This window comes from Panthera uncia, chromosome B1 (assembly GCF_023721935.1).
Source record: "Panthera uncia isolate 11264 chromosome B1, Puncia_PCG_1.0, whole genome shotgun sequence".
Classification (NCBI taxonomy): domain Eukaryota; kingdom Metazoa; phylum Chordata; class Mammalia; order Carnivora; family Felidae; genus Panthera; species Panthera uncia.
Genome location: NC_064811.1, coordinates 158,706,205 through 158,727,086, shown reverse-complemented (window position 1 = coordinate 158,727,086; position 20,882 = coordinate 158,706,205). Strand labels below are relative to the sequence as shown.

Below are 20,882 nucleotides of genomic sequence, written 5' to 3'. Positions count from 1 at the left end.
AGTTACAAGTCATGCTAGATGGCTCAGATTTTGGTACTAGTAATACTGCCTCCTTTCATTGTCCCTCCAACTGCTGAAGTGATAGTGGATTCCTGTGTTGCCTAAAGATTCTCCAGTTGGCTTTCATCTCTGCCATTGTGTGTTGCCTGATGCCTTATGTTGAATTCCTTTTGTGTGAAGGGCTAAAGTGATTTTTGTTTTCCTGCCTGGGCTTTTACTGATATGCCTTATATATAATATATGTTACCTATGTTATATTACTCTCTACAAGTAAAATATAAACTTTCCTCATATGATTTATTATTTAAGGCCATATCTAATCTAAATATAGATTATAGACAACTAAATAAAATATTATTTATTTTATTAAATTTAATAAGTTAAAATGTAGTTTTAGTTATGTTTTCAATTTTTTATTAATACTTACCAGAACTGTCAAGGCCAGCAGCTACTTGAGGCGGAAAATTTCCACTGTCAACACTCCCACCAGTCCATGCATCATCACTAGTTTCACAATTAGGAGGCAAATATGAAGGGTTACAGTGACAGTTCTTTTTATTATTGCATACCTGAAACCAGGAGAAATATCATCTTTTAAGATAAGAGCTATAATTATTTGTGTTCCAGTAGAATTTTAAAATAATACTTAGGTCAAATGAGGCCAATATTCTTATGTGGTTTATGAGTATATAAACGTGTGCTTGTGTGTGTGTGTGTGTGTGTGTGTGTGTGTGTGTCTGTGTTTGTGTGTTCAGTTATGTGTTTACTTTCTAGTATTACTCTCAGTGATTTCTATTCTCACATCACATTACTGAACTTACACCACGTTCATTGCATTTTCCTGGAGTACAATCATAATTCAAATATCCAGCATCTACACATTCTTTATTCTTGCAAACCTGAAAAGAAAATAAGCCAAAGTAAAATAACTGAAATAACATCTATATTTGACATTTCATTAAAAGAATTCTCTACGATACTGATATAAAAGGTATTTATTTAATAAGTGTTAACACATTAGCAATAAGTTGATTAATTTATAGTGCTGTTTCCAGCACTAGATGAGACTCTGATTATCTGATAGTCAAGAAAACAACAGAAGTATCTTCTCTTCTTGAGCTGGTATAAAAGACATCAAATAAATAAAAGTGAAGATAACTATGTCATAAATACTATAATGAAAAAAGCACAGGGAATTTATCTGATATGTGGGAATAGTTTAATCTTATCAAACCTCTTATCAACCCCAGATGTTGAACAAGACTTAGGCAAGGATAGAAATGAAAGACAAAGTACTTATAGGAAAAGAAATAATATTTAAAATGACCCTACACTGAAAGATAATACAAAACTTTTGAGAAATATTAACAGCAGTGTAGCTGGTACACAGAGAACAACCATTTAATCATGAATTCACTAAATAATTGCGTCCTACAGCGTGCCTGTCCTGAGAAAAAACCAGTGAACAAAAAAATCTCATTTTGTTCATATTGCAGTGAAAGATATAGAAATGCACAAATAAAAAGGCCAAATGTGATGTGACAGTAACTGTAATGGCAGGATTGTGCAGGGTCTTACATTATTTTTTTAAAGTTTATTTATTTTGAGAGAGAGAGAGAGAGAGGGAGAAAGCACAAGTGGGGCAGGGGCAGAGAGAGAGGAGAGAGCAGGAATCCCAAGCAGGTTCCACATTGCCAGTGTGGAGTCCACTGTGGAGCTCCATTTCATGAACTGTGAGATCATGACCTGAGCCAAAGTCAGATGCTCAAACGACACAGTCACCCAGGAGCCCGTGGGGCCTTACGTTCTTAAGCAGAAAGATGGCCTATAACCTGCAAGCAATTGGTTGTTTTTAGAGATTTCATGGAAGATGGAGAGCTGATAAAAATACGTTTTGGAAAAAAGGATGGAAAAGGCAATAGAAAATGTTGAGAAACAAATTAGGACACCTTACGGTAGTCCAGAAAATGATAACCATAGAGTGAAATTGAGTGGTAATGGTGTAATGAAAACTCATGGTTCTATTAGAGGTATCATTAAAAAGTTTAATACACTTAATTTTAATGATAAATTGATTTCATTGGAGGATGAAAAGAAAGATGGGTCAATGACACCAAGGTTTCTGGTTTATATAACACTCTTAGTAGTAGTATGATTGATTGAGGTAGGGAAAGCTATGCAGAAAGCTCAAAAGTTTAGCAGTTATTTTTGAAGACTTCTTTCAACTTCTTTCAACTATGCTTAATATTTTTTAAATATTTAAACATTTATTGACCTTATGAAAAGTCTCTGAGTGACATGGCAAACCAAAGAACATGTAACTGGAAATATTATTTTTATAAAAATGTTTTCTAAATATTGTCAGTATTTCTTTGGGAGTCTCTTCTTAAAAATATATAATAATAAGATACTAATTTTTAAAACCAGACAATGAATCTTCCCAAAAAAGGTTTTGCTAAACATGGTGAGTATGAAATAACACATTATTAAAGGTGTCTGATAATTTTGGCAACCCATACCTCTGTTTAAGAAGGAAATATACTTATTATAAATTGATGACCAGGCTATTCTGAGGGGTTCGGGTCAAAGAACAAAAGTTTTAGCTGTGGGTACAGACTAGTGTTGCTATTGTTAGAAATATATCTGTTTTGTTACAATGATGCTTTATCACCTAACTAGCACTTGGGCAGAGAAGTTAAATAAATAATTTGCAGAGCTGTTGTCAAGAAGAAGATAAACATAACTCTCATAAGCATTAAATAAATTATTTCAACCAGAGAAGAAAAAAGTTGAGAAGCCATTGTTGGTATTATGAGTATTCTATTTGTGCAATGAAAAAAAGTTTTTTGGCTTTAACATGCTTACTTCAGTTGTACCATGCAGAAAGGCTAGGAAAAAACACCATCCAAAGTGGGGAGCTAGCTACAAAATCACAGAAGTTTTTTATCACCATATTATAATATAATATAATATAATATAATATAATATAATATAAACAATGGTTCCTCACCAAACACTTTGAAACAGATTTTTTGAAAATTTGGTTTGTAATAAGAAAACTGATGCAGTTTCCTATTCTTGTCACTATGCTAGAGTAGGATTCTGTAGAAAGCTTCTTGTACAGAGGACTTAAAATAGTGAGTAAATTATGTGCACATATTCCTTGAAAAGAACACATGACTGTACCAGAGATAAAGTGAAAACAATTTTAAGTTCACAAAAGTTAAAATGAGACAATATGATTCCACAAAAGTAACCAAATCTGAAGCCAGTATTCCTCTACAGGCCATCAGTGACCAAGCAAATAGACGTTAAGTGATCATGTTTACCCTGTACAAGTGACAGAATTATAAGCAGGTTTTACTAAATACTGAAAAAATAATCTGGATAGAGGCATCAACAGAATGGTGCATTAGAAAGTCCAAAGTTCTTGTTCTATCTTGGAGATATTTTAAAAATAATAAGAAGGAAAGCTGGCTAAAATAACCAATAAGAACTCTAGAAATAGTCAATGGTCTATGGCAACCAAGAAAATGCCCAATCAAGAAACAGCCAAATTTAAAATTGTAGAAAAACTTGTGGTAATTTTTTTAGAGTTTACGGATTTATTTTGAGAGCGGGAGAGAGAGAATCCCAAGCAGAGGTGTGCTGTCAGCATAGAGAGCCCAAACCATGAGATCATGACCTAAGCCAAAATCAAGAGTTGGATGTATAACCAGTTGAGCCACCTAGGTGCTCCAAACTTTGTGGAATTTTTAAAATCAAATTTGCCCCACCCCTTCCCCAGCATGGCATAGTCTTGGTATGGAGGAGGAAACTGCTGAGTTCACAATGATTTGCTTTGAACTGAAGGGAGCGGAGGAAACCATATTTTCAATTCCATACTTTTCTTGGGAGCTACCTGAAGGACTGGTCTCTGTTTAACCTAACTTGAATCTTAGATAAGGAGAAGCAATGGACACTTCTCAGGAATGCTGCAAGGAGACTTAAGTTTTGCAAGCACCTGGGGCAAAAAATAATGGGTAAAGACATACAATAGATCATCTGAAGCCCAAAGGAGAGGATGGCATGAGAATATTTTGAAAAGTAAGACATCTGATAATATCCATGTATGTGGGAAATCAAAAAAGCCACAGGGAAGCCCAGGAAAGATGCATCATCACAAAAGTTCTGAGAAGACCACAAGCTTTCTTTCTCCTCAGGCTGATTCCAAGGCTTAGAGCACACCCAACTTCCCCAGCACAGAGTTAGTCTGCCAACACTGGGAGAAATGTCTGTTTTCTCAAATGTCCAATTTTCAACAACAACAACAACAAACAACAATCAAAAGGTAGAAAAAGAAACAGGAGAACATGGTCCATTCAAAGAAAGAAGATTAAGTGACATAATGTTATTTTTAAATAACTATACTAAATATGAAAAAGTTAAATAAAAGAAAATTTAAATAAAAACATAGCTTAAGAAAGAAAGAAAATCAGAAAAATTATATATGAATAAAATGAGAATATCAACAAAGAGATAGCAATTATAAATAGCAGCCAAAAAATGATGATGCAAACATGTAATAACTAAATTTAAAAATTTATTATTTAGACTCAAAAACAAATTTTGGTTGGCAGAAGAAAGAATCAGTGATTTAAAGATAAGACATTTTAAACTTTGGAGTCTTAGATGAAGAAAGAAAAAAACAAAGAAAATGAACAAAGATAAATAGAGTTATGAAATACCATCAGGCAGATCAAAATACATATTATGGGACTCCCTGAAGTAGATGAGAAAAAAGGAAACAGGGAAATTAGTTGAAAAACTGATGTCTGAAATGTCCCATGTTTGAAGAATAACATGGATCTACAAATCCTGTGAGACAAATGAATACTAACTAAGGCAAAGGCAAAGAGATTCACACCAAAACACATTATAATCAAACAAAATGCCAAAGGAAAAATATAGAATTTTAAAAACAGCAATTGGAAAATGAATTACCATGTACAAATTATCCTTAACAAAATTATAGCAGATTCCTCATTAAAAACTTTTAAAACCAAAATGCAATGGGCTCATATATTGGAAATGCTAGAAGGAAAATAAAAAGTCCTGACAACTGAGAATTCTATATCCAACAAAACTGAGCTGAATTTGATAGGGGAAATTAATACATTCTCATATTAAAAAGAAATAAAATTTGAGGGAATTTATTACCATAAGACCTAGCCTACAAAAAAGTACTAAAAGGAGTCCTACAAGATAAATAACTAGTCTTTAACTAGATAACTAGATAACTAGATAAATTGCTAGTCTGTAACTAGAATTTACACACAGAAATAAAGATCTCTGGTAACAATAAATAAATGACGAAAGTATAAAAATTAGTAGTATTGTAGTTTTCATTTATAACTCCATTTTGAAAATTTCTGAGATTAAAAGGACAAATACATAAAATTAAATAATTATAAGTCTGTGTTAATGGGTACACAGTATATAAAATGTAATTTTTGACATCAAAAAAAAGTGTGGAGGGCAAAGATGTACAAGAGTAGATGTTTGTGTATACTTGAAGTTAACTTGGTATTAGTTCAAATTAGATTGTTATAACTTTAGGATGCTATATGCAATCCCATAGTAGCCACAAATATAATAATCTATAGAATATATACAAAAGGTATAGAGAAGAGAATAAAAAATGTGTTACTACAAAACATGAACTAAAGAAAAATGAAGGTGGTGATGGGGAAATGATGTACAAAAAAAGTTATAAGAAATATAGAAATAATAAAATGTCAAAAGTAAGTCCTTTTCTATCAGTTACATTAATGTTAATGGATTAAATTCTTCAATCAAATACCATGGGGTGACAGAATGGATAACATTGCTCAACTATATGTTTTTTGTTTTTAATTATTTTTTAACATTTATTTATTTTTGAGACAGAGAGAGACAGAGCATGAATGAGGAAGGATCAGAGAGAGAGGGAGACACAGAATCCGAAACAGGCTCCAGGCTCTGAGATGTCAGCACAGAGCCCAAGGTGGGGCTCGAAATCACGGACCGCGAGATCATGACCTAAGCCGAAGTTGGCCGCTTAACCGACTGAGCCACCCAGGCGCCCCATCAACTATATGTTTAAAGGGACTCTTTCTGCAAGACATTCACCTGATATCCAATGTCACAAACATGTAGAAATTGAAAGGATGGAAAAATATATTCCATGAAAGAAACAACAAAAGGGAATGAGAATGGCTATAATAATATGAGACAAAATAGATTTTAAATCAACTATCATTGCAAGAAAAAAAGTACACTCTAGATTAATAAGTAATCAAAATTCACCAAGAAACATACACATGATAAACATGTATATATCAAACATCAGAACTCCCACATAATGGCACAAACAGAATTGCTGAGAGAAATAGATAGCTCTACAATAATAGCCTTCAATATTCCACTTTTGAAAAGAAGGGGACAGAAGATCAATAAAGAAATAGAGGATGTGAAAACACTGTATAACAATTGGACCTAATAGACATATATAGAACACTGCTTAACAATAGCAAAATACACATTTGTCTCAACTGCACATGGGCATTGTATACATTAGGACATATTTAGTCACAAGACAAGTCTTAATAAATTTGGAAAGATTGAAATTATGCAAAGTATCTTTTCTAATTACAGTAAAGTGAAACTATACAGTAAAATCAGAAGGAACACTGAAAAATTTACAAATATGTGAAATTATCACATATTAAATAAAAAAACTAGTCAACAAAAATACACAATGGAAATTAGAAAATATTCTGAAACAAAAGAAAACAAAAACACAATACACCAGACATGAAATGCAGGAAAACACTGCTGACAGTAATTTTTAACTGTAAGCCAACACGTTAAAAAGGAAGAATGATTTTATTTTTAAATTTTTTAAAAATGTTTATTCACTTATTTTGAGACAGAGTGAGAGTGAGAAAGAGTGTGTGTGAGCAGGGGAGGAGCAGAGAGAGAGGAAGAGAGATAATCCCAAGCAGGCTCTGTGCTATCAGCACAGAAACCAACACGGGGCTCAATCCCATAAACTATGCTATCTGAGCCGATATCAAGAGTTGGAAGCTCAACTGACTGACCCATCCAAGTGCCCCTAGAAAAGGAAGAAAAATTTTAAATAAAAAACTTAAACTTTCACCATAAACAAACAAACACACAAACAAGCAAACAAGCCAAGAGGTGGCAGAAGGAAGGGAATAACAAAGATTAGAACAGAAATAAAAGAGAAAACAGAAAACCGAATTAGAGAATAAAAATTAAAGACCAAAAAAATTGAAAAATCTTTTACCTAGAATTACTAAAATAAATAATATTCAAATAAGTAAATTAGAAATAAAGGTGAGCACATTGCTATCAATTTAACAGAAATAACAAGCTTTATACGGTGAAAAACTGAGCACCAATATTTGGATAAGCTAATAAAATGAACAAATTTTTAGGAACACCCCATCTACCAACATTACATCGAAGAGAAATAGAAAATCTGACTAGACCTAGAACTCATAAAGATATTAAATCAGTAATCAAAATCCTTGAAACAAAGAAAATTCCTGGACCAGATAGCTTCATTAGTGAATTTTACTAAATATTTACAGAATTTCACCAAATATTTAAATCAGTCTTTCTCAAATTCTTCTAACAAATGTAACAGGAAGGCACACTTCCACATCCATTCTATAAGGCCAGAATTACCCTAATATAAAAACCAAGGACACAATAATAAAGGAAAACTACAAACAAATATTGATTGTAAATATTAATGCAATGTTCTCAACAAAACATGAGTAAACAGAATTCAACAACATATTAAAATTTTGCATATAATAACCACGTAGGATTAATTTATGGAACGTGGGAATGATTCGACATACAAAAATCAATGTAATACACTACATTAAAGGAATAAAGGGGGGAAATAATCACATAACCATCTCAATTGAAGTAGAAAAACCATATGACAAAATTGAACACCTTTTAATGATAAAAAAGAATCTAACAAATTAGGAGTAGAGGGAAACTACCTCAATATAGTAAGCACTATCTATTAAAAACACACAGCTACACTCCCAGGGAAGATGGCAGAGTAGGAGAATCCTAAGCTTACCTCGTCCCATGGATACAACTAGACAACGCCCATATCAGTGTACAGAACCCCCCCAAAATAACCTGTAGACTGGCAGAACAGACTCTCCATAGCTAAATGTAGAAAAAAGACCACCTCAGAGAAAGTATGAAGGGATAGTCCAGAGCTCAACAGAATTACAGGACTGTCCACAGGAGGTAGAGATACCTCAGGCGTGGAGAAAACAGAGAAAGAACCCCTCCTCACACCAGAATACTCAGACATGAGGAACTCACATGAGAAAGTCAAATCCTTATAACATCTGGCTTTGAAAACCAGAAGGGCATAATTTCACAAGTTCTTACAATCAGTGAGGCTTAATGCCTGGAACTTTAAAAATCACTGGGCTTGGCTCTGGGAGAGCCAGGAAAGGTGATTGGAAACTTGAGCCCTTAAAGAAACAGCACAACAGCCGCGTGGAGATGGAGCACAGAAGCAGCAGTGTATATGGGGTATATGAGAGGGAGATTTGTTTACTAATCTCTGAGTCTGAGCCGGAAGAGAGGGATCTTGGGGAGACTTTTCCAGGAACAAAGGAGCTGGAGGGCACTATTTCTCTTCTCTGCCCCACACACTAGACACACAGACACCTGTGTGAAACAGCACAGCATCAACATTCCATCTAGTTTGCTAGTAGGCCACCCTGCCCCTGCATTCTCCTGCAGACATAGCCTGTCCACCACAGCAGGCCCACACAAACCTTGCTAACCCTCCCCCTGAGTTCTTCTACAAATATTTGCCTCCAATATGCCTTTGGCCATATTCATCCAAAGTAGTGCCACAAACAGTGTGCAAGTTGCCCCAGTAGTGGCCAGCACCACTCTAACATGACTCTTGCCCTGGGAAGAGTGCCAAATAATCACACGCACCAGTGCCACTGCAGCCTCAACAGTGGACTAGGGACAGGCATCTGGTCTGACTATAGGCCCTGCCCACCAACCTTCTCCGGAGACAACACAAGGAAAGTGCCCTACAGTTTGGTGTTACCACATCTCTAGGAAACTCCTGATCTGATCCAACCCAAGCCCAGAGTAGCCCCAGATGGCCCATATGATTTCACTCATATGTGGAATTTAAGAAACAAAAGAGATGAACATAAGGGAAGGGAAGCAAAAAGAGAACAGTGTTGATGGAAGGGAAGAGGGTGAGGGGGAAGTAGGTGGGGGAATGAGCTAAATGGTGATGGGCATTTAGGAGGACACTTGTGATGATGAGCACTGCATATACAAGTGATGAATCACTAAATCCTACACTTGAAACCAATATGACACTATATGTTAACTATATGACACTATATGTTAACCAATATGACACTATATGTTAGCTATAGTTTTCAGTGTACAAGCCTTTTACTTCCTTTATTAAGTTAATTCCTAAGTATTTTATTCTTATTGGTGTTATAAGTGGAGCTGATAACATAATTCCCTTTTCAGAATGTTCACCTTTACTATGTAGAGATTCCACTCACTGATTTTTATGTCCTGATTTTGTATCCTACAACTTTGCTGAATTTATTAATTCTAATATAGTGCGTGTATCTCTGTATCTCTGTGTAATGCTTATGGCTTTCTACATGTAAGATCATGTTATATGTTAACCAATATGACACTATATGTTAACTTGAGTTTAGATAAGATATTGGAAGAAAAAAATTCAAGTATCACATATATATAAAATATAGTTAGTATACTAAGTATTTCACAATTGTTTGTATGGGTATATAAATAGTTGTTGGAAGGTCCATGAACATGGAAAGTAGTCACATCTCATATATATGCATTTGAAAGATTTTGCTTTTATCTCATTTTTATTATTTTCATCACTAAAACGAGTGTATATTATTTTAACAGTTCTTTTCAAGTAAATCTATTAAAAGATAATTCATGGCATGAATTACATCTCTATGTACCATGAGACAATTTAATAAAATCTAGTGAGGGGCGCCTGGGTGGCTCAGTCGGTTGAGCGACCGACTTCGGCTCAGGTCATGATCTCGCCATCTGTGAGTTGGAGCCCTGCGTCGGGCTCTGTGCTGACAGCTCGGAGCCTGGAGCCCGTTTTAGATTCTGTGTCTCCCTCTCTGTGACCCTCCCCCGTTCATGCTCTGTCTCTCTGTCTCAAAAATAAATAAACGTTAAAAAAATTTTTTTTTTAAAATCTAGTGAAAGAACAGTACGATTCTCCGTTCAGTGAAGATACATTAATATCAATGAAAAAAAGTACTAAATAGCCAATAAAATGTTTATAGAAAAATAATCTGCATGAATGTAGATTTAAAATGTTTTTTCTTATTTTTAAAGTTTTTATTTTTGAAATCAAATGCACACTTCAATTATGAGAAAAATATTAAACATGCATTTGAAAATAGAGTATAAAATATTAAGAATTTATTTGGGGAAAAAGACTACATACCTTATTATTACCACAAACAGTTCCTTCTTTTACCCACATCTTTTTGCTAATTATAAAATCATGTGGAAAATCCAATGCAATGCAGATGTGTCCATTTATGTTGGCATAAACAGCAGTGGCATTTGGAATATTAATTATTTCTTCTTTTTTATATTCACATATTAATTTTCCACACTGCAGATCCCTATAATTTACCCATAAATGAAATCATTAGCCTTCAATAAAAAGAAATATTAGAATATCATTTATAAATCAAAAAGATTTAGGTAAAGCATTTGAAGTCTTGCAAAAAGATTCATGCAATTAATTGTAAAACAACAAGAAAATATAAAAGCCTTACCTGCATTGTAAATAATAACTGAACATTTTAATAATTTTGAACCATTTCCAAGTTAGCCTGATCACTTTTTTTAAAGTAATTCTTTCACTCTTTTTTGATTCTTAAAGATAAGCAATTCCAAGCTTATTCCATTTTTAAAAATTGGTAAAGTTCTTCTAAATACCAGTCTCTTTGGATTTTCTTTTTAATTTTTCAAACATAATTCCTACTCTCAGGATGATGGGTCCCAACTGACAAAACATTGAATCCCACATCCAAGAAGCATTATATACAATAAATATTAAAATAAAACTACTAAGATACATCATAAAGATAGTGCTGTAAACCACAAAAAAAGTGATAAAGGTAATCAGAATATTAAAAAGCATGAAAAGCAAAAGCGTAATAATACAATTTAAGACTGACTTTCCAACAGAAACAATGGAAACCAGATTATTGAATGACAAATTCCAAAAAAGAAACAAACTATCTACTGTCTTCCTATTTTATGTGCAGAGAAAATACCTTTCAAAATGAAATATGGTATTTTCAGACAATAATTGAGAACATTTATCATCAGCAGTCTTGGACTAAAGAAAATGTACACCAAGTTCTTCACACTAAAGGGAATTGATCTTAGATGGAAGCTTGCAAAACTACAAAATGCAGATAGCTTTATCAGATGAGGAAGTCCCTTTTTATTCCTAGTTATGTGAGAGTATTTATCATGGATCAGTGCTAGATTTTGTGATAAGTTAGACACAGAATAAAGAAAATTGTACAGATAAATGTACATGAGGGGGCTATGAGAAAGAGAAGATATAGTTAAATCATCTATTCCCCAAACAAGCATAAAACTGGGCAAATTTGTCAAAACAACCATTTCAGGGCTATAAAACTTACCAAAACAAACAAAAAAGTGAGAAGTATTTATGAAAAGCTGCCATAAAATCAAGAGTAGTGGGAACTGTGGTCTTCTTTACTGAATCTGCTCCTATGCCCTCTCAGGTCAGTTGATGCTGTTATTTTACCAGAGTCAGAGCTGGCCATGAAAACTATTAAATTAAATGTCAGCAAAATGGTTCTAGATATGGTGAAGAGGACAAAACACTTCACCCATTAACACTTTGAATAAAGTAGCAAATTTGGTAAGGAAAGAATGTAAAACCAGCAGCACTATGAGTCTGAGATTGAAATCCTAGTTGGGGTTAGTGACAGATAAGATAAAAATCAAAGACACAATCCTGGAAGTAATAGCTCCATTAAGGGTAGTGATAAACTATCCTTATATCACATCCCTAGCTGACAGAGAGGCTACATGCATATGCTAGAGAGATCTAAGAATGATTGATAAGAAGTAACAGCAGTGGAAACTAAATTTACCTTGAATCTAAATGTGCTCCCTAATTACAAAGAAAAGCCTAAGGCCACATGACTCTAGTGATAAATTCTATAAAATACATGAAAAATATTACTAATTCTACACAAACATTTACAGAAAGTGAGAAAAATAAAACATTTTCTAACTTATTTTATGGGCAAGTAGTATTCTGACATCAAAGCAAAGAAAAGACACCACAATACGATAAATATGGACACAAAAATTCTTAACAGAATATTAGCAAACCAAATCTAGAATTACATAAAATGATTATACACCATGACTAAGTGGGATTTACCCAGGAATGTATCATTGGGTTAATACCTAAGAGCCAAGTCACAGAATAAAGGGGAAGGGAACACATAATTATTTCAAAAGGCACAGAAATAGCATTTAATAAAATCCAGCACTGATCCATGATAAACATATCTAGTCAAAGTGGGAATAGAAAGGAACTTCCTCAAACAGATAACAGCTGTATGAATAACCAACTAGTAACATCATGGTTAAAGTCCAAGGATTGAATGCTACCACTCTTTAATCAGGAACAAAACAAATACTTCTGCTTTCACCACTATTATGGCAATGGAGCACAGATTTCTCAGATACTATACCAAAACCATAATCTGTAAAAAAATAAATGAATAAATTGGGCTTCATTGAAATTAAAGTCTTCTGCTCTTTGAAAGATGCCATTAAGGAAAGAAAAGGGATAGATTTAAAGAAAATATTTACATTTCATACATCTGATAAAAATTATATTCTGAATATGTAAACTATTTTTCAATTTAATGATAACAAACCACAATTTGAAAATAGGCTACAGATTTGCCAAGACAATTTACCAAAGAAGGTATGAAAAAGGCTAATAATCACATGAAAGACTGATCATTTCATTAATTAGTACTTAAATTCAAAGTGAAACCAGAATGGTTTTGCCTTTTTAGAATGACCAAAAGAAAACAGACAAACAAACAAACAAAACCCTACAAGCATATAAAAAGTTATTACAATATCAAATGTTGGTGAGGTTTTACACTGTTGATGGAAATGTAAAATGATCCACTCACTCCACAAAATACTTGGAAACCTTCTTACGATATTAAACATATATGGAGGAATAGTAAACTTGAATAGACTGATAACCTGCAAAGAAATGGAATCAGTAATCAAAACCCTCCCAAAAAAACAAAAGTTCAAGGCCAAATGGTTTCATAAGCAAATTCTAAAAAAAACATTTAAAGAAGACTTAATGTCTACTCTTCTCAAACTCTTCCAGAAAGTAGAAAAGGAAGGAAAACTTCCAAATTCATTCTATGAGGTCAGGATTACCCTGATATCAAAACCAGAAAAAGACACCACTAAAACAGAAAATTATAGGCCAATATCCTTTGTCAAAATTGATGCAAAATTCTCATTAAAATACAAACAAACTGAATCCAACAATACATTTTTTAAAAATCAACATTAACAAGTGGGATTTATTCCTGTGTTGCAAAGGTGGCTCAATATTTGCAAATGACCAAAATGAAACACTACATTAATAAAAGAAAGGATAAGAAACATCTGATCATTTCAATATATGCAGAAAAAGGATCTGTACAACATCCATTCATGATAAAAACCCTCAACAAAGTAAGGTTAGAGGGAAAATACCTCAACATAATCAAGGCCATTTGTGAAAAACCCAGTTAATATCTTCCCAATGGGGAAAACCTGAGAGTTTTTTTTCCTCTATGGAACAACACAGGGATGTCCACTCACACCATTGTTATTTAGCATAGTACTGGAAGTCTTAGCCACAGCAATCAGACAACAAAAAGAAATAAAAGGGTTCCAAACTGAAAAGGAAGAAGCCAAACTTTCACTATTTGCAGATGACACGATACTCTACATGAAAAACCCAAAAGACTCCATCCATCAAAACTCTGCTAGAACTGATACACAAATTCAGTAAAGTAGCAGGATACAAAACCAATGTACAGAAATCTGTTGCATTTCTACACACCAATGATAAAGCAGCAGAAAGGAAATTAAGGAATCAATCCTATTTACAATTGCACCAAAAACCATAAGATACCTAGGAATAAACCTAACCAAAGAGGGAAATAATCTATGGAATACTTATGAAAGAAATTGTAAAGGACACAAAGAAATGGAAATATTTGTTCTTCTAACAAATATTATTAAAATGTCTATACTACACAAAGCAATCAATACATTTAATACAATCCCTAGCAAATTATCAACATCATTTTTCACAGAGCTAGAACAAACAATCTTAAAATTTGTGTGGACCAAAAAAGATGCTGAATAGCCAGAGAAATCTCAAAAAAGAAAAGAAAAGCTGGAGGCATCCAATTCCAAACTTCAAGTTATATTACAAAGCTGTAGTGATCAAGACAGTATGGTACTGGCACAAAAATACACACATATATCACTTAGATCAATACAGCTAAATAGAACACGCACACACACACACACACACACACACACACAGAAGCAGGAAAGAATATCCCATGGGAAAAAAGACAGTCTCTTCACTTCAACAAATAGTGTTGGGTAAACTGAACAACAGTATGCAAAAGAATGAAACTGGACCACATTCTACACCATACATAAAAATAAATTCAAAATGGATGAAAGACCTAAATGTGAGACAAGAAACATCAAAATGCTAGAGAACACAGGCAGTAACCTCTTTGACATTGCCCATGAAGACTTCTTACTAGATATGTCTCCTGAGCCAAGGGAAACAAAAGCAAAAATAAACTATTGGGATTCATGTAGGTGGTTTTTTCTGCAACCTCATTTCTCTGATGGGTCAAAGAAAAGTCATGGATTTCAGTTTGTTTAGTTGTTTAGTTTGTTGTTGTTACGAAAAGAGAAATGACTTCCAAACTCTTTTTTTTTCTTTTTTTGGGGGGCATCTGTTTTCATTAGAAAACTCCACTTGGTCAGCATTTCCCTGACCCGGAACAGAGACTGGGCAGCCCCCAAGTGTCCCTAGGCCTTCATGTTGTCTTCTAGCCTCTACTGGGAGGGGAGCGTGGGGGTGGGGGTGAGGGCAGCATCAGGCAGTCTCCTAAGTGCCCCTCCCAGACCCCTCAGAGTTCTCCCTGCTGCCCCCCCCCCAGCTCGGTGGTGGGGACCTGAGGGCCCACAAGGCTGGAAGCTTGTTGCCTAAAGCATTCCTGTTGGTATGGCTTCAGGATGGAAGTGAGGCATGGAGTAGGAACTCTCATGCAAAATTTCCCACAGTTTCATTAAGATAAAAAAGTTACTTAGATTAAAATGAATCAAATCATTTTAAGGATATATTTATGTGCAAATATCACCAAAATCCTGTGGAGTCCATTTTCCTTTGTGGGCATTCAGAATCAATTTTTACTGATGAGTCCATCCCCAAGTAACCAGTGACCTGATTTTTGTCTCCATGGATTTACCTTTTCTGGAAAATTTATATAGGGGAAATCATAAGGATTTTTGTCTGGTGTATTTTAATTATTATAATTTTGTAAGGTTCATCCATTTTGTATCATACATCAGTAGTTCATTATGTTTTACCAGAGAGAAAATGTCAGCAGAGATACGGAAATTGTCAGAATAATCTATAAGAATGAAAAGAAGATAATTGCAAAATAAAAAAAAAAAGTAACAGAAATTACGAATGGCCCCCAAGGGCTCATCAGTAAAACTCAGTCAAAACAGCAAAATACTCAGTGAAGTCAATGATAGGTCAATAGAAAATTCCTAAATGAAAACTCAATGGTAAAAAATAACAGAAAAAAATCCAAGAACTATGGAACAATATCAAAAACTGTAACGTATTCATAATAAAATTGCAGAAGGAGAAGGAAAATGGAGGGAAAAAAAATTTAAGAAAATAACAGCCAAGATCTTTCCACAACTACTGACATTAAATCACAAATGCAAGAAACTCAGAGAACACACACAAATATGTTGCATGCACCTAAAGAAACCAAAGCCAATGAGAAAATCTTGCAGGCAACTAGGTTGGGCACATACCTTACTTACAGAAGAACAAAGATAAGAAATACAACATCCCTTTACCGTAAAAACAATGAAAGAAGAAGAGAGTGGAGGGAAGTTTTAAGGGTTGAAAGAAAAAAAATCTAACTTGGAATTCTGTGTCCAGTGAATTATTCTTCAAAAGTAAGGAGAAATAAAGACTTTCTGAGACAAACAAAAAGTGATAGTGTTTTTTGCCCCTAGACCTGTTTTGCAAGAAATGTTTAAAAAAAAATTCTTCAGGCATAAGGAAAATGATATGGGTCAGAAAATTGGATCTACCTAAAGAAAAGAAGAGCATCAGAAAATAAATAAATTTAAAAAGCATATTTTAAAACCCAGACATTGTCAGAGTAAATAACAAAAACATTACCCGAAGTTGGTTTAACATCTGAAAGTCGATTGATGTAATATACAATATCAATAGAATAATGGACAGAAAACACAGAATCATATCAATAGATGGATGAGAAGCATTTGAAAAAAGTTCAGCCACCACCCAAGATTTTCTGGATTTTGCAGGCAGGCGGTGGCGGGGGCAGGGGTCGGTGGGAAGGGAGGGTGTTTGTTTTTCAGAGAGAGAGAGAGAGAGAGAGAGAGAGAGAGAGAGAGAGAGAGAATGAATGGGGGAGAAGGGCAGAGGGGAAAGAGAGAAAATCTTAAGCAGGCTCCATGTTGAGCATGGAGCTGATGCAGGGCTCGACTCCACAACCCTGAGATCATGACCTGAGTTGAAATCAAGTCAGATGCTCAACCAACTAAGCAACCCAGGTGCTAATCCACCATTCAAGATTTAAAACTCTCTAGAAAGTAAGAATACAGGAGCACTTTCCTAGTTTGGTAAAAGGCATCCCCCCCCCCAAAAAAAAACCCCATACAGTTAATAATAAACTTAATGCTTAATTTTTCTAATAAATTTGGGAATAAGCAAAAGTCTCTTCTTTCTCCACTTATACTGCAACATTTTCAAGCAAAAGAAACAAATTAAAAAGCATCCTAATTAAAAAAGAATAAACAATTCAAAATAAAATAATCCTGGACATGGAAATGCTAAGAAACTCAGATAAAAAAAAATGAATTTAGGAAGGTCACACAATATAAAAGATCAATATAAAAATTTTGTTTGCATTTTCAATATTATTATATATCAGCAATGAACAATGTGAACATGAAATTAAGAAAACTATTCTATTCACAAGTTTCAAAAGTAGAATGTTTAAGAATGTATTTACCCAAATAAATGCAATATGAACACAAAAAAACTAATAAATCTGGTTGAGAAAAATGAAAGAAAACAAATAAATTGAGAAATCCTATATATTTATCAATTGAAAACTCAATATTTTTAAGATGGCAATTCACCACACACACACACACACACACACCCGACACACACTCATGTAAAACTGATGGAAATCTGGGGGGTAAGGTCTATTTACCAGTGTCAATTTCCTGGTTTTGATATTGTACTACAGATAAAATACATTTGATATAAATCATATAAAATGTTACCTCTTGGGGAAACCAACTAAAGGGTACATGGGGCCTTTGTTTTCTCTATATATATTTTTGCTACTTCTTGTGAATCCACAATTAATTCAGAATAAAAAGATATAAAGATAAGACTCAATAGTAGGAATACTAATCTATTCCAAATACAATGGAAAAAAAATTAATAAATTCACCACACAGGAAGAGATACACATTGACAAGAGGACTTGGGAAAATGTTCAAAAGTTAGATAAGTGTAAATGTAAATAAATGTAAATTAAAACAAATTACAACTAGAGTGGCTAAAATAAAAAAGAATGATAATACCAAGTAGTAACACGTTGTGGAGAAACTAGAACTCTTGAATTCTGTTAATGTAGATGTACATTTACACAGCCACTTTAGAAAACAATCAGCAATTTCTTAAAAAGGTTAATGTGAACTTATTATAGGACTCAGTAATGATACTATGTATGTATCTACCAAACATAAATGAAAAAATATTACACTATAAAGACCTGACCTTAAATGTTTATAGCAGTTTTATTCATAATAGCTAAAATATATACCATATAACTGACCATCAATAAAGAATGAATAAACTAATCATATTAATTAACATATATATAGTAATTTTCAGTGAAAATCAAAATTACTTAGCAATAAAAATAAAATCTAATAGAAGATTGATCTATTTGAGTCTGAAAACTGTGTCGGAATATTAAGTATAACACAAAATATGCATACTGTAGCGTTCCATTTATATGAAATTTTTTAATAGACTACATTTATCTATCATCATTGAGATGAGGTTGTATGGGGTATAGATTAAAGAAAACATTTTTGCATGATGGAAATATTAATGAAATTTTGCATTTAAAGTACATTCAATTATTATAATCCACATACATTTAAAAATCAAATAAAACCAAGCAAAGTGAAGATTAAAAAAATAATCAAAAGGAATTTATATATACTCTATCTTTAGTATGCTATATTTACACATGGACTTCAGGCAAAATTTTACAAAGGTAAAACCGTAGTATTTCAAGTGTTTAACTTTATAAGGGTAAAACAGTAATGTTTTCAAGTGTTTAACATGAAATTTAAATTCTATAAAAAGTCACATGAGGTAGAAAGGGAAAGTATTATTAATCTCATTTCACATACATTTAACTACTGTTTAAAAGGGTAGTTTTCTCTTGCACATGGATAATGCATTGTAGCAAAGAGCCTAGAACTACATACTTTTAGATACGAAACTAAAAATGAGAACAAAAAACTCTTTTTAAACACATGTATCAGTTTATCTACACTCCCAAAAATTTACTAAGCATGAATATAATGCCTATTTACCTTTGAGTTATTTTAAAACTAAGATTTGGGGTGTCTGGGTGGCTGTAGTAAAGCGTCTTACTCTTGATTTTGACTCAGGTCATATCTCATGGTTCGTGAATTCGAGCCCCAGGATCGGCTCCATGGTAGCAGTGCAGAGCTTAGTTGGGATTTTCTCTCACGTGCTCTCTCTACCTTTCCCCTGCTCAGGCTCTCTCTCTCTTTCTCAAAATAAATAAACTTTAAAAAAAGATTTCAAAGTGCCATATGGCCTTTTCAATTGTGCAGAAAAAGGATTTGACAAAGTACAACAACATCCATTCATGATAAAATCCCTCAGTAAAGTAGCTTTAGAGGGAGTATACCTCAACATAATCAAAACCATATACATCTTCAATGGGGAAAACCTGAGAGCTTTTCCTCTATGGTCAGGGACAAGACAGAGATGCCAGCTTTCACCATTGTTATTTAACATAGTGTCAAGACACCTAGCCTCAGCAATCAGACAACAAAAAGACATAAAAGGCATCCAAGTCAGCAAGGAAGAAGTCAAACTTCCACTGTTTGCAGGTGACATGATACTCAGAAAACCCAAAAGACTCCACCAAAAAATTACAGGAAAATCAATGTACAGAAATCGGTTGCATTCCTATACAGCAGAAAGAGAAATCAAGGAATCAATCCAATTCACAATTGCACAAAAACCATAAGATCACTAGTAATAAACCTAACCAAAGAGGTAAAAGATCTGTCCTCTGAAAACTATTGAATACTTATGAAATAAATTGAACATCATACAAAGAAATGGAAAACATTCCATGCTCCTGGGATTAGAAGAATAAATATTGTTAAAATGTCTATACTATCCAAAGTAATCTACATATTTAATGCAATCCCTAGCAAAGTGTCAACATCATTTTTCACAGCCCTAGAAAAAACAATCCTAAAGTTTGTAGGGAACCACAAAAGACCCTGAGTAGCCAGAGCAATCTTGAAAAAGAGAAGAAAATCTGGGAGCATCACAATTCCAGACTTCCAGTTACCTTACAAAGCTGTAGTGATCAAGACAGCATGGTACCGGCACACACACACAAAACACACACACACACACACACACACACAGATCAATAGAACTGAACAGAGGGGCACCTGCATAGCTTAGTCATTTGAACATCTGAATTTTGATTTTGGCTCAGGTCATGTTCTCATGGTTTGTGAGACTGAGCCCCATGTCAGGCTCTGTGCTGTTAGTGCAGTTAAAAAATGGCAGAAGACATGAATAAACATTTTTCCAAGGAAGACATACAGATGGCCAATAGACACATGAAAAAATGCTCAACATCAGTCATCATCAAGGACATCAAAACTACAATGGATATCACCTCACACCTGTCAGAATGGCTCAGATCAACAACACAAGAAACAACAGGTGTTGGCAAGGATGTGGAAAAAAGGGGATCCATTTGCACTGCTGGTTGGTACGCAAACTGGTGCAGCCACTCTGGAGAACAGTATGGAAGTTCCTCAAAAAGTTAAAAATAGAACTACCCTATGATATAACAATCACACTACTAGGTATTTACCCAAAGAATACAGAAATACTGATTCAAAGGGATACATACACCTCAATGTTGACAGCAGCATTATCCACAGTAGCCAAATTATGGAAACAGCCCAAGTGTCCATCGATTGATGAATGGATAAGGAATATGTGGACATCAATACACAATGGAATATTACTCAGCCAT

At 33.9% G+C, this 20,882-nt stretch overlaps 1 protein-coding gene across 4 annotated transcripts in view; it reads right to left on the bottom strand.

Annotated features, from left to right (window-relative positions):
* Positions 1-20,882, bottom strand: part of ADAM2 (ADAM metallopeptidase domain 2) — a 136,626-nt gene that overhangs the window by 9,795 nt on the left and 105,949 nt on the right. For all 4 annotated transcript variants that reach the window (XR_007457984.1, XM_049631467.1, XM_049631466.1 and 1 more), the window contains 3 exons: positions 10,577-10,760; positions 822-899; positions 428-569 (listed from right to left, as the gene is read on the bottom strand). Coding sequence is in view for 3 of the 4 variants with exons in the window: in XM_049631467.1 (XP_049487424.1) it covers positions 428-569; positions 822-899; positions 10,577-10,760 (404 nt within the window). In the remaining variant the exon portion in view is untranslated. The remainder of the gene's footprint in view (positions 1-427; positions 570-821; positions 900-10,576; positions 10,761-20,882) is intronic.